Here is an 18,545-nt window from a genome sequence, read left to right as displayed (position 1 = left end):
GCTGCGGAGGGGACCCCTGCGGGGTTGGGAGGCTCGCTCTGAACGAGGGCACCGAGGCGGCTCTTCCCTCCGGAGCAGCGAGGGGGAGAAGCCCCTGTGCCACTGCCGGCGGGAGGGGCTGGGGAGGGGCGGTGCGGCAGGCCTGGCTGGGAGGGTGGGCGCAGGGCGGCGCGGCTGCGGAGGGGACGTGCGGGCCGAGGATGAATGAGGAGGTGCGGGAGGAACATGGGTGGGTGAGGGCAGGATGGGCTGGGAGACGTCTGGATGGCAGTGGGGAGAGAAATAATACAAGGAAATGGGCGCATGGAAACACAGGTGGATGGATGGATGGATGGATGGATGGATGGATGGATGGATGGATGGATGGATGGATGGATGGAGATGTGCTGGAGAAGGAGTGGTGCAGCAGATGACGGAGGGAACTGTGCAGAAGGCAGAGCAGACTGGAGGCTGGGAATGGGTACGAAGTGATATGATCAGAGGGAGCACTGCAAAGTTTCCCCAACCACTTTGCGTTTATGGTTTCTAGTTTCACATCTCCGACCACGCTGAGGCTCCATTGAGCTTGTGGCCCTAGGTGGTCTTGACAGAGTGTTAGTTTTTAAAAATTATTGTGCTACGTTTCTATTTTTCCCCAAAAACTTATGATGTCAGTGTTGGCATTTGTCCCTTTTCTCTCTCCATTTCCTCTCCTGACACTTCTAGGGTTATTCTTTTTCTTGCGTTCTCTAACAGCCATGAGGAGGAATAAAATTACAGTTTCCCTACATATCATACTTGAATATGAATACATGAATATTGAATGTCTATTCCTACTACACTTTCACGTTTCACAGAGATGGGTTTCTTTTCAATGAATGCCTGATTGCAGTTGCAGATTGTTGAGCAGTTTATTTTTTTCTTCCTTTCCCCCTACCCCTATGTCAGCTATAGCCTAGAGAGGCTTCAGCTTCTTTCAGCTCCTGGTACTTGCCACATTGCAGAAGTGAACACTGAAGCTGCAGAGTGCTTCCACAGTGCTTGGCTCTTGGAGATTTGGGCTTTTGAGCAGGTAATGGGGAGAAATAGATCCTGCCCTGACCTAATCCCAGTTAAAAGACAAGGAAGTAAATGGAATACAAGAAGACAGTGATAGGGCTTTATCTGGTTTCCTGTGTAGTTAATTAAAAAAAAAAAAAAAAGCTGATTCTTCTTGGGATGAGCTGAGAAATCCGAAGACTTGATGTGTGTAGCACTAACAATAATATGCATATAAATGTATATTTAAAAAAATAGATGCTATTCTATTAAAGTAGTACACGTCCTTAGTCCTAAAGGGCCAATTCTTTGAAATTCAGAGTGAAGTTCAAAAGGTGGAAAAGTATTCAGCCCAAAATTCTGACCTTATGAGTCAGGGTTATAAACACTCGTGTGAGTGTATTAAACCTGCAGTTATTCATGGAAAGCTTATCTGGGATGCAGATTGGCTGAGCTGGGAATGGAGCAGCAGCAGCACGGAGCCTTTGTGGAGCTGGCTGTGGTCTGGTAGGGTTCACAGGCTGGGAGCATGGGTGTGCTGTGTCCAGGGCCAGGTGCAGGAGCAGTTTCAGGGCCTTTCTTGGCACGGAGCCCAACCTCAGAAGCGCTCTGAACACGAGCTGGCTCCGCACAGACCCATCCCGGGAGTCTTTGGTGGCATGTTTGCTCTACCAGAAGTGCTTACACACTTGATAAGCAGAGAAGCAAGTGGCTCCACAAAGGACCAGAAGGATTGTTGACTTGGGCCAGGTCCCACTTTGCTGGGCTCCAGACAGGCCCTGCAGAATTCTTCAGCTATCTGGGCCCTGCATCCTGCCAGAGGAGAGGTTGACTGATCCACCTCATGGCTGGTCCCACCTGAACATGAGCCTGGGTTTGATTTGATACCAGTTCCAGAAGCCCTGGAGGCTGTGCTGGAGAGGAGAGAGATGTGTGGAGTTAGCCTGTGTCCAGCAGGGCTAGGAGGGAGCAGAAGCTGGCGAGCCTGTCACTGCCTGACCTGTGTGTGTATGGAGTTACACTCCCCAGAGTGCCCCACAGCATTTGTTTTAGCTCTTTTTGTTACCCAGCCTTGCTAATGAACACCTCATTACCCCAAACAATGGTGATGTGACCATATGGATGTGTCTCAAACTGGTGTATGAGGTGCTTGGAGAAGGACATGGTTCACACTCAGTTTGAGGAGTACCACAGCTGTCTCTGATTCTCCTTTCCACTTCTTCAGAGAACTGTACTTCAAAGGCTCTGCAAAGGGCTCTTTCATTCTCCAGGATGCTTTCTGTTTGGTTCACCAAACTAATGAAATCTCTAAGTCTCTAAATTAATCTTTAATTAAAGGACTGACTTCCTATTTAATGTTTTCTTATGTGTTTACTTTTAACTTGTGGTGAATGTCTTTACCTCATTTGAAGATTTTTTTTTCACTTGCACTCAAAGTAACTCTCTGTTTCAAGTTAAAAATGCACACAAAAATAGTTTGAAGCCTGCATGCATGCTTCTTCTCCTTCCCACTTCCACACACATTTCCCCATTAACTCCATGTCTGCTATTGCAAAACAGAGTTTCAGTGCAAAGAGGCCAAAAACCAGTTAGCAGAAAGCAGTTGACTGAATTAAAAGATCCCTTGGTGCTGGGTTTCCTGGACCATGGTATGTGTGTGTTTTATCTGGTGTCTGTACTGCTCTGAAAAATGACATAACCTGCTGCAACCCCAATGCTGCTGCTGCCTTTGTAGCCAGCCTTGTCACTGCTAATGCACACAGCAAAAGGAAAAAACAGCCTTGGCACAGCACATTTCTCATCTTTGATTCATTTACATGTAGTTTAAATTCAAATCTGCTGGAACTGAGCCATACCCTTACTTATAAATATGTTTTTAACAGGAGTTGTGAGCCTGTGAGGTCATGATCGTTAGTTTTCACATCAGTCCGTGGGACCACAGCTGCATGTTCAAACAAAGCCATGTTACCAGGGAAAGATGGATTTAGTTATGGAACTTGGCAAGCCTTTTGTTTGTTTGTATTTTATCTGACAATGATCGGTTAAAATGTTGTTTTTGTCATGCAAACGTAATGTCTGCAGCACCAGCAATTGCTTCTGAACAGGGACAGATAATTATTGGAAATGAAGATCAGTTGTTCTGCACCCAACACCTAAACAAAAGAGATAATCTTGGTAATAAAGCAGGAAATACTTATTTAATTTCTTTTAAATATTGCATTTTTTAATATCTTATTGTTAAAAATAAAATAAAATGTATCAAGCATGTAAAAAATATTTCTACAGAAATAGAATTCTGTAGGCTTCTAGTAGGAGTCACATGTCATACGGGGAAAAACACTTTTTTTGTTCCTCTGACAATGTTCCTGTTAGTGTTGCTGTTTATGCTTTCTCTGGTAAAGCATTGTCATATTGTTACATGTCTCTATTTTGACAGCTTTTAAGTTTGAAGAGAAGACTGAAAATCGGATCACTGTGCTATTTTAAGTGAAGACATAATTGAGGGAGAGCTGTTTGAAACTGGTCAAAGCTGACTTACAAAACCAATATGGCCTTAACCTAACAAGGGCAGGTTTCAATTAACTGTAACAAAAAGCTTCCAAGCAGGAAGAGGAATTTGAGGAAAAAACAACTTCAGTTTATGACAGACTCTGATAATGAAAATGGGTGCAATGAAAAGGGTATAAATCCAAAAATCAAAACCTCTTAACACTGGACTCCTCTACTTTGCTTTGCTCCGTGTGACCATTGACCTGTTCTGGGATTGTGCCGTGGCAGAGAGTCATCCTGGCTCTGCCTTGTAGAACTGGAAAATATACAGTCATACCTCAGTCATAAGCACTGTATTCAGAAGATGGTGCCTAACAGTGTGACTCTCTGTCTTGTGACATTAGTTGTACCTCTTACTTTGCATTTTGGGATGCCCGGCATCATGCATGGCTGATTTACAGAAAATGAGAAACAGGATTAGTAGCCAATCTTCATCAGCGTATGTCCAGGCCTTTCCAGATGTTCAGCTGTCCAGTCAGCAGTACTGCAGGGCTGCCATGACGTGAGAGCATGTGTCCAGCCATCTCAGGGAGCTGTGGAATGCTTTTGTTTTGCCTGGGTAAAATTTTGGGCAGAGAAAGACATATGTCCAGAAAAATCCACATATGGTATAGACCTCTCAGTGAGGAATTAACATCTGATTTGGAGAAAAGTCCTATTAGTAGGCATTAAATAAGGCTTGATGTGACTGTTGAAACAATGAAAATAAAGCAAAAGTGCCTAATAGCTCATTTAGTGAGAGTCCTCCATCCTGTGCAAGAGTGGAGAAAATGCTTGTGGAGAAAATGGGATGCAATGATGTCACTGGTTGTGTCAAAGCACACGCATAAAAGAGATGTAAAGATAGCAGATGCCTTCCAGATAGCAGAGTGAATGTTTGGGATCAAGCAAGAGGAAAAGCCCTGCTGCAGACCCCCTCTCAAAGGAGAGCATTTGCTGCCTCTGGTAACACTGTGGTGAGGGAATGCTGAGAGAGAGGGTTTGAAGGGGGCTGGTCCTGTATCCATTCGCACTGGTGTTGCACACAAGCTTGGAATAGTGTGCTAAGCAAGCTGTCCCCCTTTGCCTGTCATTCACACAGTCACTGTATCTACCCATGGATATGTTTTGTGTGTATAATGCTTTAATGTTAAAGTAGAGACTGCCTTTTGGATCTTGCTCAATTGTGCACTGCTTTAGTTCTGGGAGAAAAATTCTTTTCTGACCCTAGATAGGGATCAGCTCAGCTTATACTCCAAAGAATAGAGATTAATATCCCCTGTGACCTTTTAGCCTGGCTGCTGCAGGGTTTTTAACAAGTGGGTTTAAGACCCTATGTGTGGCAGCTATGCCTGCATGAATGTCTGTAATGTCTCTTCTTGTCAATGATCCGTGAGCTAAGGAATCTCCAAGGATGTCTTGATGTGCAGTGGAGCTGTTACGGTCGAGTGCAGGAGGGAACCACACAATGATAGAATGAAAAGCTGGTGTCGCAAGGAGTGTGTGACTTGTTCCAAATGTACTTGACAACAGTTGTCCCTGGCTGTATACTTAAAAGATGTGGCAGTGGTATGGTAGGAAAATCAAATATCTGAACAAAACTCCAGCAAACAACAAAATGCTCTTTTTATGATTTCTGTATTTCTGGCTCCTTGGATGCCTCTGATGTTGTATGAACTCTATAATACAGTGTAGAACAGATAATAAAGAGTGAGTACATAACACAAGAAGGTTAGTTCTACTTACTTCTCCCTCCCTCCCCATCCCTGACATTGAAGAACAGGATGTCCAGAAAACAATACAGGAAATAATTCTTCCCTAAAAATAATTTTTCCTTGATTTTTGACTTATTTGTTTTGATTTGCTTTGGTTATTCTGAAGTAACATTACCTTCACTGGTATGCATAGAAGGCTTGTAGCTTGTTTAAACCATTTTTAGCATTAGTTTTAAATAGCAGTAGAATCTCAGAGAACTGCCTGGGATTCCAGGAAAGCACTGATTTAGGACTGAGGCCTACAGCTGCTGTTTCAAATATGGCTCAGGTAAATGGGTGACATTATATTCACCTTTTCAAGCTATATGGCCTGCTTTGGTGTCTAGAGTAGGTGATAAGTAAAAACTGAAATGCCTGAATCCACAAGAAAGATCCAGGGGCTTTTGTCAGCTTAGCTCTGGAGGTACTGACCACTCAGTAGGTACATAGGTGTACATTCCCCAGCCTCCCTCTATGTTCCAAGTTTCAGTGCCTGTCAGTGCTTTATAAGCTCTTCAGTGTGACACACCAGGCATCAAGCTCATGCTTAAACCTTGGCATCACCATCATGAGGCTAGAAGCCTCCAAACTCTTGGTAGCTGGAGGAAATGGGAGAGCCTTGTTTGGTTTGCTCCTGCAATTTTAATCATATAACTCTTTTTGTGTCCTGCCTCTCAGCTTCTTTGTCTAACCACTGTCCTGAAATGGGCACATATTTGTATGGCTCCCATGGCTTGCCTGTGGGTTTACCCAGCATCCATCACAGACAGAGATGAGGAGGTTGTCTCCTCTGGTGAGCAGGGAACTCTTCTGGAATTAAGGGGAGTTGGGTGTGAGTATCAGCCCTCTTAAGGCAAAAGGGAGTTAAACATGCCCGGAGGGTGGGAACTAGCTGTAATAAGGAGGCACGACAGGTTGTAAAGCAAGTATGTGTTCTGTTTAATGGATTTCTAGGAATTTAATTCAGCAGTTCTTTAAAAATGTTTTATTTACTTGTTCTCTTTCACCACATATGGAAAAAACCTCCAGAGATTTGAGGAATGTTTTTCTTAATGGCAGCAGGTTGGTTCTGAAGCAGATCCTAACCTGGATGTGTTTGAAGACAGGTCAATGGATTCTGCCCCAGATGGTGTTCTGTTTGTTTATAAGTTGGCTCATGAGATCTGAATGGGTTATAACCTATCTTCAGTTTCTATCATTTTGTCTATTTCCAGTGCAATGTGACATCACTTTTTTTTTTTTTTTGGTATGACTTACAATCTTCTGCATTTAAAAATTAAATGGTCTTAGTTGCCACCAATCTAGCTCTCAGTAACGCTGTATCAGGGAACAAAATAAGGGTTGTCACCCTTTCCACCTTAGATTTTCTCCTGCCCAGTAGTTTACAACAGCCAGTGGGAATGCTGTGCAAGCTGAAATGTGCAGCACAGCATGAAGATGCGTAAAGCCCCAGTATATCCTGCTGTGCTTGGTAGAGTGTCAGCTGCAGGGTAGCAGCATGTTCTTGCTATCAAAGTCATCAGCCACATGCAAGCTGTGTGACCTGTGGGTTTAAGTGAGGGTGGCAGGTTTCCATGGCTATGTTTCAGGGAGCAGGAGTGATGAGGTGATGGAGCAGAGCTGGTGTGCAGCTGCAGGCAGCAGTTAGGACCATCAGTGTGGTACCTTTGGGAGGTGGAGCATGTGTTTGCTCAGGGCAGAATGAATGTCATGTGGGTGTCTGTTTAAACTGTCAGGGGTTTGGATTTTGCTAAGCACCAGGGAATACAGAGGCATAAGACACATCCTCCTTAATGCCATCTTGCTCTTGTCTTGTCTGTTTATAAAACCTACAAACATTTTTATAACCTGCTAGGATGCAAAAGGTTGATTCTCCCTGTTCTGGCTTCTGTCTGCTACCACCTGTTCCTTCTGTGTGCACTCCTGTAGCATGGGCTGTTTTCAGCTGTGTAGCCTGAGCTGTGTTTATACCCCTCCTTCCTGATTTCTTCTTCACCCCTTGGTCTTGCCAAACCCTTGGTGCAGCTAGTGGACCAACCTCCAGAGCTGACCTCCTCCCTCTTGCTCAATGCAACCCTGCATTGCATAGCTATGAATTGCAATTTTTTATTTTTAATTTCCAGAGGTTTATGTCTGGATGAATGTCAGGGACCCTACACATACTGAGTCAGAGTACAAGGGAAAGGAACTGATGCTGTTTTCCTTTGATGAGGACCTAAACTTTGGGTCACATGAGATTCAGATAAAAGGGCAGACACTGCTTCAATCTTGAACCTTAAATACAAACCTAGCTGTTCAACACAGCTTAATTCTGAATGTCTGGATTATTGCTTTCTTGACTGGTTACTGGGTAAAGCTGAGCTATAGGTTTGCCTTAAAGTCATGCTGCAATTTGAGGACTAGGGGAAGGTTGTACTTCAGGAGTCACTTTTCTAAGGAATGTTAAATTTGGATTGCTAACTCTGCCATAAATCCCAAAGTGACATGTTAAATTTAATGAAAAAATTCGAGTCAGCATGTGGATGTTGGAGTACTTTGAAAGAATATTTAAACAGAATGAGGCTCTCAACTTGGTCTATAGTAGAGCAGTTATTCAACCATATCATAATCTCATTAGGGTGAGGGCTCTTGAAAGTGTGGAGTGCAGACATCCCTGATGCTGGTTGGCACATTTAGGCATGTATGTCATACAACAGGATAAAAAGCAATTTAATGCCTTGTGTGATTTGTGATTCATGGCTGATGGCTGCTAATACATTGCGGTGATCTACAAATTAAAGTTTAGTCTGTTAGGTTCAGTGTGGGCAGGGAATTTAATTTTCTTGCATTAATTTAACAAGACTGGGGCCAAAGGCAGCAAAGGAGTTGTGGTTTTTATCAATATAAAAGAGTTATGATTCATGATCTGAAACCTTAGACTAGTAAAGAGATGCTCCAGACATAAATGGTTGTAGCAGAGCAGGACTAGATAGAAATGGTGTTGGTGGAAAGAGACAATTCAGCTATGAGAGAAATAACAAAAATAACGCATCACTGTCTGAATTATTCTACAGCGCATAAAATTAATTTTTCTGGTAATTATGTTCTCTTTTAGATTTCTGAGTGAAGATGAATTTAGCAGAGATTTGTGATAATGCCAAAAAAGGAAGAGAATATGCTCTCCTTGGGAATTATGACTCTTCTATGGTATATTACCAGGGTGTCATCCAGCAAATCCAGAGACATTGCCAGTCAATCAGAGATCCAGCAATTAAAGGCAAATGGCAACAGGTAGGGTGAAATAACATTGCCCATATTCTATTACTTGATATTTGAAAACCACACTACACCTCCCAAACCTTATAAGATACAAAGGACTTACATTTCAGTGATGTTGGCTACATTTGTTGTATAATATTTTGTTGATGTTCATGGGAAAATAATTTTCATGGTGTGTTCAAAAGGAATTCTATTGTTCTGACTGAATCAATTATTTTGTTGTTTTCGCTTAAGATGTCTGTCTAATTCCTGGTCTGTTTGTGTGTGCATACTGTCTGTGATTGTACACTTTTGAAAAAGTTAAGGACTTCTTTTTCCCCTTATATCTTTTGGCCATTTAATGTACAGTAACTAAAATGTGAGTGGGTGGGTTAGCATCACTATATGAGCAGCACTCAGAATTGTTGTCTGAGTAGCAGCTATCTAAATGACAATAGTGTACAAATTTGGATGAGGTTTCTAAAACTGCAAGTCATACCCTTAGCCCAAATCTTGCACACCCTGCTAGACAGAGTACTGTTGAAGCCATGGAAGTAATTTGCGGGTGAAATATAAGAACCCCCAAGGACATCTATTTATTACTTTCAGTATTTAAATCTTCCTTATATTTTTTGGCCAATTTTTCATGGTACACAAACTATATTCTATAAACATAAAAGAGGAGAAAAATCATATAAAGATGTTTACTAGAATAAAGAATTCATGTTACATAAAGACTATGTTTTGAAAGAATAACGTAGTTCCTAGAAGATACAATTTTGCAGTAGGTAGCTAAAGAGATGATTTCAAGAAGAATTTTTCTAAATATCATATGTTTAAATGATACCTCAAAAGCAGAAGCAAATTTTATTGCAGCAGATGATTTAGTCATGGGTTTGTGTTTGAAACTTCTGACACTAACATAGAGTATTTTGTGTCCTGATAAGTACAACACTGTTAACAATCACTTTGCAGTAACAGTACTATTCATAGGTGTTTATCATAGAAGTGTAGAAGTCTGCTTGTTTGCAAAGCATGTGCATGTATATCCAGCAGAGATAGTTTTCCTGGTAATGTAGTAAGCTGGATGTTGTATAAGAGATATTCATATTCAAGTACTTGTGTTCAAGCTTTTTCCCACCCCAGGACATGCTAATACAAGGTGTTCATGTCCAGTACATGTCCTTAGTTCCTGCCAAACTTGCAGCTGATCTGAAGGAAGAGCATGAGGATTTCCTCGTTCTGCAGCTGAACCACTGCATTGTCTTCACATCTAGTATTTAGTGTTTCCTCTGATGACACTGATTCTTCCAATAAACTTTCAACAACTCATGTGTTGTGAAGGTCACTGAAGACTCGTATTACTGTGTGTTGTTTGAACTGCTTCAGAGAAGCCTGTGCACTATGGAATGTGTGCTGCACATTGGAGACAAACCTCAAATACAAAAGGACCATTAACACAGTTTCCAGGATTTATTACTGGTGAAGGCAGCTGGCTCTCTAGGAGAGGATCTGAAGTTGGCACCTTCTCAGAAATTATCCCCTTTAGGCAAAAGAAGAATGGCCCCTGAGCATGTCACATAAATGCTTTAGAAATCTGTCCCAATAAAGATCTGCAGCAGGTGGGGTAGCGTCTGTCATGCTGTACACTCATGTTAATTCTGAAACTTCCCAACACAGTAGTGGTGGCAGATGAGCTTTGTCAGAATATTGCTTTGCTGTTACTGCTGCCAGGCTCAGAGACAAACAAGAAAAAGTAAGAAGTGTGACTGAAAAAAGACATGTGGATGTTCATCACTAGGTTATTTGCCCTCTCATTCTTTTATGGGAACACAATGATACAGCCCAAGAGCAAACGATGCACCCCTGGAACTGCCAGCTATTCCATACCAGAACTTGCAGGTTTTGGGGAGACCTATAGAGATAGACCTGCTTTCTTTACCCACTCTCTATAAATAATTGCTGTGTTTTCTCACTCCTTGAGACAGACTAAGAGGTAGTCTGATGATGTGGATGTTAGCACTACTTTCCAGCTCCAACAGTCTCTACATCCAAACCACAGTCAAGGAGCTTGACCAGCAACCTGTTCTAAAAGAAATTTAACTGAGAAGTTGGATCACAAGTAGCATTCATTCACAGCATTAAAGCAATATCTAGATATTAATTTTAGATCTTTCTCATTAAAGAATTATGCTGTACATGTTATGTAAGTTTAGTAAATTTCAGGTTCAACCCACTTGGTACCAGCAGAGAAGGAAAAGGTTTTCCTACCAGTGTAGTCCTTGCAAGTGGCTTGAGAAGCAAAGTGACCCTTAGGTCATAGTTAAGGGGATTAATGCAGTTGATTTTTACCTGTAATTCTGTCTCCTCAAACATATGGAACTAGGCTGTTCTTTAGGTTCTTAAGCTTCTCCATCATCTGAGGAATCTGGAGAGGATAATACCACTGGTACCTTTTGGAAGTGGAGCTTAGCAATCACTAGCACTGTGTGGGTAGAGCTTTTACTCTTGAATGTCCATGTAGGTAAGTGCTCAAAGGAGAAGATTATTACTTAAACCAGTTATTCTCTTGGATGTACTGTCTGTAGGCACATTCAAAATCTCGAACCTTCTGAAGGATTCCTGGGATGCTGTGTCAGTATGAAGCATCCCCTTCCGTTCTGCATGTTTGTGTGCAGCTCACTAACAGGATGTTTGTTCTACTGGTACTTCTGAGGCAGCGAACTAAGTTTCATGTGTTTGTGAACATGTTCCCTTGTAAAACAAAAATGTTAATTTGAGGAGCATCTCAAAGAATGGTTCCAGCTGTGACTGTGCAGCTGAGCAGCTTACATCTCTTGCATGCACCATTGTTCTTCCTGTTTGGTCTCTTCTCAACAGTGAGTGCTCCATCCTGAATAGGTACCTCGTGCCTGGTGGATCTGTTTTGTTGCATTATGTACAAAAGAGGATTTTCTCAGTAGTTTATTGAGCAATGTCAAAGCCCAGGTGAACCAGAATCAATTGGGATTTTGGGTCAGATTCCCAAATACTCTTGATCTACCTCTCTTTGCAAAGGTGTCATTGTTTTCAAATTTCTGATCAGAATGATATTCTGTGCAAATGTTTGATGGGCTGTATTTCATGTCACACAGAGAGACAGCTTCAGCTTTGCAACTGAACATCTTGATTACAAGGATTCCTCTTGCTTGGAGCTGATGGTTAGGATGAGGAGGAATATGAACATGTTAATATCTTCTTCCTGGGAACAACTGTCTGGCTCAGTTACAGTTGATGCCGTCCTGATTCTGGGAATTCAAAATCAGTGCTAACCAGAGAAAAGGGATTTTGTTGCTAGTCTGGCACACTCTGGAGAACTTAAATAGGGCAAAAGATGCATGCTGAGGATCCACCAAAGCAGAGATATGACAACAGAAGAAATCCTCTGACTTCATGGAAAATTCACAGCCACTGATCATCCCTTGACTGGTTTGTATTTGGGATATCAGAGTGACCTGCTCTGGAGATCCATCCTTGTTTTGCATCCAGGGAGTTCCCAGCTTGCACTTGGGTTGGCTGAGTGTAGCTCCATTTGCATCTTCACTCCTAGGCCTCTTGAGCTCTTTTATAAAATAAAAAGTTACTTTGTTGTGCTTCGAGGTTTGGCTGACAGGTAGGCGTATTAATTCATGTAAATGGAGGCTGGGACTGGAAAGATTCAAAACCAGAAGCAACTCATCCTTACCAAAACTAAAATGTAGGCTTAGTCTCATGACCACTACTGTGAACTTTACTTGTATTGACATTCTCTGTGTTTATTCTGAGAGAGTTTTTTGGCTGTTGCAGTGTTTTTACTAGACAGCTGGCTTGCAGGAGCGAGCTGCTTCAGTGACAGTTCAGCAGCTGCGGAATGACAGCAGAGCGTGCCCCCAGGAGATAGCGCTGGCTTCCGACAAGGCCAGCGGCTGTCAGGCACAACCTGCTGCGTTAGAGCCTTGTGCTCTGTGTTGCACAAGGGCCTCTGCTGGAGCTCAGTGATTCCCCATGCACCTGGAGCAGCCAGCAAGGCACCCTGACCGACTGTGGTCACTGGTGCAGGTGATTAGGTGCACTGCAATCCTGCTTAAAGAATAAAGGGTGAATTCGTCTTTTTATTATTTCAAACACATTTGGTCAATCTATGCTTTTGTTGTTTTTTGCTTCATGCCTGTTTCTTTAACATTTAGTAGATTACATCGTGATTAATTGAGAAACATTCTGTGGGTAACTCATGAATAGATGTCATTATAGGACACTCCATAGGATCAGACAGAGTTGCAGGTATCTGTTTTGGATATGGTTTAGGGACTTTTTATCTTCACTTTTTAAAAGCTCAAGCTTGTTGAATAACTAACAGTAATTGCAGGTAGTAACTTCAGGTTTAGAAAGCACTTAGAGATAAGTTTGATCAGTTTTTCTTCAGAAAAAAAAGTCCCATTATTTGTATTTACCAAGGTACAAATTCCCACACTTATTACAATGGGTATAGAAGTACAAGCTCTAACATAGCAAATAAGAGCTGGTGATGGAAAAAGTATAACAGTTGCCAAATTATGAAATATGGAGGTACTCCCTGAAGTGGGTTTTGTAACTACCACTAAGAACGAGTGAACTCAATTCTTGTTCACTGTGCTCTATATTCATATGATAGGATGCATTTTCTGCTTGATTGCTGGACATTTTTGGGATTGGCATGTCAAAACAAAGCTGTGGGGCCCTCCTGTGGGCTGAAAGGTTTTTATTGGGCCTTCCAACATCACCCAGTGCCCACAATGCTGCTTCTGTGGAGGAGGTGATGTGGCTGGTAGAGCCTGGCTCTGGGGACCAGGCAATTTCACATGGTAGCTGAATCCAGCTAACATCCTGCCATGCCTAGAGAGGCCAAGTTCTTCCCTACCTTGTCTTCCCTCCATCAGCTTCTCTCCCTCCTCTGCCCCCTGCAATTTTTTTTTTCCTGGGGTTTACCTAAGCACTGGATGGTGTGCATATGCAGCTTGCTAACCCAGCAGAAGTGTCCTTTATTTTCTTCTTACCCTTCTAGGCCATTTTTTGCCATTTTACTAATCTGTCTTAGTGTATTGCAATGCCAGAATTGAATCCACAAGAGCAGGGACAGAGTGTGGTTAGGGAGAAGAAGCAAAGGGAGTTTTTTACTGTTCGGCAGTGGTGAGCTGCTAACTTGGCACATTATCTTTTGAAACTGCTTAAACATAAATAGCTTAATAGCTTTCTTCAGGCTGTCTAAAACCTGAGCTGGAGCCTTCTGAGGGTGTGTATGATGGGGGAACAAAGAGACTGGTGAGTCTAAACCAGTGATTTTTCCATGTGCAGCCTTCCTAGGTTGCTTCAGAGTGGCAGTGATCATTGAAAGACACTGCTCATTCAACCTTATAATTGTGGCACAGCCTTTTTGGGCCCATGTCTGAGTTGTTTCTTAATGCAAGGAATGTTTCTGCACGTGAGTCATTTTCTTTAAGGCTTGCAGGAGTTTATGGCTGGTTTTCCTTTGTGGTCCACACATTGAGGATTCCTTGTTGATTGATTTGCCAGGTATTGACTAAGAAATAGGATATGTATTTCAGAGTTTGGTGTACTTAGGTCTGGCTGAGAGAAGGCTGGCAGATGTTAGTCTGTTTTCATCTTCCAAAGCATCAAATGGTCACTTTCCCTCAGTTTTCAGATAGACTCCATCCTGTTGCTGATCCAGGGAGGTGAATGACAGCACTCTGGCTGTTAGTGCTAGAAAGTTGTTTTCCACCAATTTCTCTGCATGTTTTGGAAGGCTGGTAGAAGGAATCCTGTCAGTACTCGTGGAGCACTGGAATAGGAAGTGACTGTCTCATGTGGAGTGGTGCCCTGGAGGATTTTTGCTGTATCATTCCTTTGTACCTCACAGCGGCTGTTTGGCTGGATTTATTTTTGGACAGGAGAGATGTGTGTGAAGATAGTTTGAAGGAACCAAGCTAGTAATCAATCACATTTGTAACTCAGCTGGAAGCTCTCACACTGGGGAATGTGTCCACTGATTGTGTGATGAGAAAGCAAAGAGAGCAAAGCAGGGCAGGAATAATCCTGCCTGAGCTGGATGTCTTGTGTCTTTGGAAAGATAGTTACCTCATCTGGGATGAGCAAGAAGGCTGCTTTGCCCTGTGAAATGTTCAAGATCTTCCTGTACTTAAGGCTCTTTTTGTATAGGTGTTCATAAAGCTTCTGGCAAAGTAAATGCAGTGTTTCAAGATGTGCACAGGGCCTTGAGGATTTACCCTTCTCTTTCCCTCTGTCTATACCAGTATCTTGCTGATGACAGTCACATATATTAATAAAATCATGATGGAAGCTCTCAAGCTGGAAGGAACTCATAAGGATCATTGAGTTCCTTGTTCCTACCTAAAACCTAAAACCTCACCTTCCCAGTGAAGAACCTATTGTCCAATCTGAACTTGCCCTGATGCAGCTTTATTCCATCTCTTGTGTCCTATCCCTGGTCCCCAGGGAGAGGAGATCAGCAGCTCCCTCTCCACTGCCCACCTTGAGGAAGTTGTAGGCCACTATGAGGTCACTCCTCAGCCTTCTCCAAGCTGAACAAGCCAAGTGAGCTCAGCTGCTCCTTCTAATTCTTGCCCTTGCCCTCTCACCATCTTCATTGCTCTCCCTTGGACACACTCTAATGCTGTGCTCCTCACAGAGTTCATTTTGTAATATTCTATTTTAATGATTTGGCTGGTTTTATAACTAGGACATCAGAGTCTGTAATCAGAGATCTTTTATGCCAGAATAGTAGCAAATTACTATAGATCTGCCAACACCTTTACTAGTATGATAGCATGTGTGCATACATGTCAACATGCACATATAAATCCATCAGCACATGTTACAGAAGAGTGATCACTGCATTAGCAATCATGTCTGGTTGGAAAGCAGGAAAATGAACTCAACAGAGATTCAATTCTTTATGCTGCTGTTAAAGGTATGTTATCAGCCTGATAGGTCTGGGGTTTGTGAATAGGAAGACTTGGGAGTGTCTGCCTTTGAGGTTAGTGTATGTTCTTGAGGTACTTTCTGTGTTTGTTTGGGTCTTTTTAAAGTTTGGATTGTAACATTTTAAAAATAACATACGTATTTCTCAAGGTCAGACAAGAATTAGTTGAAGAATATGAACAAGTTAAGAGCATTGTCAACACTTTAGAGAGTTTTAAAATGGACAGACCTCCAGATATCTCTGTATCCTGTCAAGATGAGCCTTTCAGAGATCCAGCTGTTTGGCCTCCTCCTGTTCCAGCTGAACACAGGTAAGGAGAGGCTCAAGCAGAAAGGGTACAATAAAGGTGGGTCACCATAATTTTATATTTTTGTTTTTGAATGCTTTTGTAACATGAAAATCACATTTAATTGACATATTTATTGCATTTAATAACAGTTACTTGTAATAAAGAGTAAATCTAATTCATTGATAAAGAAAGAAGTAAACTACAGTCAGATTTATTTCTGACATTCTAAAGAGAGTCACTTCTTTATTCTGGTAGGAGTAAATAAGTGCCTGGAACTAGAGTTTGCTGCAGAGGTAAGTGGGCTTTTGGTGACAGCTGATGTTCTCATGTCCAAGGAAAAAAACTTTTCCATTTCATTTATTTAAGCAAAAGAATTAATTGATGACTGAGGAATCTGTAAGGAACTGGAACTCCAGGGTCTTGAAGAACCTGGTGGTTAGAAATCACTCCTAGCTACAGATAATTAAACCTGTGTTTAATCTGTTGGTTAGTTTAATTGCTAAACATGTTCTGTTACACATGGTATATCTCTTCTGTAACCATATTTAAGGTAACTTCAGTTAACTAATAGTTTTCTTAAAATAGATGCTTGTGCATTTTCTGAAATCTGTATTTGCAATCTAACAGAGCTGGCTGGAAACAGATTCAGTTTACAGACAAAAATAACATTTATCATGTCAATATTTTTCTAACATAAGAGCAGAGAATTTGAACATGTATATGCTCACATAAGCAAAGGAGCAAACTAAAGTGAGAGATCTTGGTTAATGGAAAGAAATGCCAAGTTTATTTATAACTTTCTGTGCTTTATGATTGTCAAAAAGATCTTTGCTTTTCAAATAAACCCTAAGAATATAAGTGTAAAATTATATTAACACTGATTATTTTTGTGAGTGGTAGAAATAACTCAGATTTTCTGTGGTAATGTTCTGTTAAGTTCAAGATGTATTTATTCTTGTATATTCCTTAGTGGTAAAACCCCAATAGTTCATCTGCTTCTTTTAAGCTGAAATTTAAATCTTGTGTAAATAAGTAAGGAAACCTGGGCACTATTCTATGCTGTTAAGTTTGAAGAAAATGCATGAAAAGCAAAATGTTGCTGTTGTGTTCAGTAGTGTGTTTAAGAATGTACTCAATTTAAATCATATTGCAGGAAAATGTTTTTGGGATTAACAAATTCTGAGTTACTCAAAACAAGAATCAGTACAAGATTCAATAGTAGACAATTATTAAATTTGGGTGGCATTCCTGGCTGTTTATTTTAGCTCTGTATTTCAAATTCAACCCCTAGAGAAAAATGACAATGACACCTTGTCTTAAAACCAAATGTTTTTTCCTCATTCTAATGCTAAGTACTCTTTGACATTGTGAGTGATGTACACAAATATAGGTGGTTGCAGTTCAGCTCTATTTGCTTTTGCTTTCAAGGCAATTTTTATGTTTTGACATTTTTACACAGGAGAATGAAGTCAGAGGTAGGCGGATTGTTTGAAATCCTTCCTCTTTGTTTTGGGGCCTGTCAAAGCTTTTAGCCACCTTTTTTTTTTTTTCTCTATTTTTAAAATTTTTATTTTACCAGAGATGTCATATGTTAGTGTAGAATTTGTGCATGTGAACGTAGCCTAATATAATGTCCTGGTTTGGAGTCAGAGGAATATTCAATTTGAAGAATTTTAATAAATTGTTTCCTCATTTGTTACATGGGTGATGTTTTGTTGTAAGACTGATAAGGAACTGATCTGATAATGTTGTTAATTTTTTCTTTTTGTGTGTTTTTTTCTTTCTTTGGCTATCAGACAGAACCTAAAATGTGGTTTTGGATTTGCAGATACAGGGAAATAAGGCTTGGGGTCTTGGCAGCTTTAGTAATAATGTATGGAGGTAAATTAGAATCCTTCCTTCTTAATGCTGCTCTTCTTTTTGCTGTTTTTAGCATGTTTTTGTTGTGTTTGCTGTTGTTAGGGCTCCACCTCAGATAAAACGTGCCAACAGAGATGGAAAATCGTTGAAGAAAGACTCCCCAGGACTTCAGCCGCGCGGGCCCGTGGGCAGAGCACACCTGGTGTCCAAGGGGGAAAAATCCTCAGGCAGCCGCGAAAGGGAGTCCAGGGTTAGGGGAAGAGATGACAAGGTAAGTGGGAAAGAGCTTGGCAGGGATCTCTTGTGATGCAGCAGGTGGCCAAGGGAAGCACTCTTAGTCATTTAATACAGGTAATAAAAAGTCACAAAATGTAGTCCTTTCTTTTTCCCCATGATCAAAACATGTATTTTGGTGATATTTATTAATAATTACACCAAGTTAAGACAAGTTCTGTCATGTTTGCTCTATCTTGCTGTAGGGTTTCTTTGAGGGAGGGAAGCATAGTATCCTATTGCTGAGGGTTTCTTATTATTTGAGTGAAGACCATGGGCTTGACTCTAATCTCTGAGTGTCATTCAGGCATAAAGTCCCTTCTTCTTCTTTTCCCCCATGTTTGGTGGGGTTTTTACATTAATATATTTACAAAAGCCTTGTACTGCATTCCTTTTTAGGACAAAAAAGTGCAAAAGTGAGACCAGTGTCCTTCCCTAGTCTTTAAGCATTGTGAATAGAGTTCCACAGAACCATTGCCTCTACTATACCATAGTATAAGTTAGAGTTCAGAACAGTTCCATAAATGCATTGATGATGGGTAAATCTGTGCCAAATTATTTGAAGTTACCTACTTGAAAATGATGTGAG

At 41.3% G+C, this 18,545-nt stretch overlaps 1 protein-coding gene across 2 annotated transcripts in view; it reads left to right on the top strand.

Moving 5' to 3' along the window:
• KATNAL1 (katanin catalytic subunit A1 like 1) overlaps window positions 1-18,545 on the top strand; it is a 37,003-nt gene that overhangs the window by 823 nt on the left and 17,635 nt on the right. Inside the window, exons 1-4 of one of the 2 annotated variants that reach the window (XM_056500614.1) lie at window positions 525-1,051; window positions 8,395-8,570; window positions 15,684-15,844; window positions 17,786-17,954. In XM_056500614.1, the coding sequence (XP_056356589.1) occupies window positions 8,409-8,570; window positions 15,684-15,844; window positions 17,786-17,954 (492 nt within the window). In that variant the 5' untranslated portion in view covers window positions 525-1,051; window positions 8,395-8,408. Of the gene's footprint in view, window positions 1-524; window positions 1,052-8,394; window positions 8,571-15,683; window positions 15,845-17,785; window positions 17,955-18,545 lie in introns of those variants that run through there. The other variant, XM_056500605.1, reaches the window with a different exon arrangement.

The sequence above is a fragment of the Oenanthe melanoleuca genome, chromosome 1 (assembly GCF_029582105.1).
Source record: "Oenanthe melanoleuca isolate GR-GAL-2019-014 chromosome 1, OMel1.0, whole genome shotgun sequence".
Lineage (NCBI taxonomy): Eukaryota > Metazoa > Chordata > Aves > Passeriformes > Muscicapidae > Oenanthe > Oenanthe melanoleuca.
The sequence above is the reverse complement of the archived record's forward strand: the minus strand, read 5'-3'. Positions and strand labels throughout refer to the sequence as shown.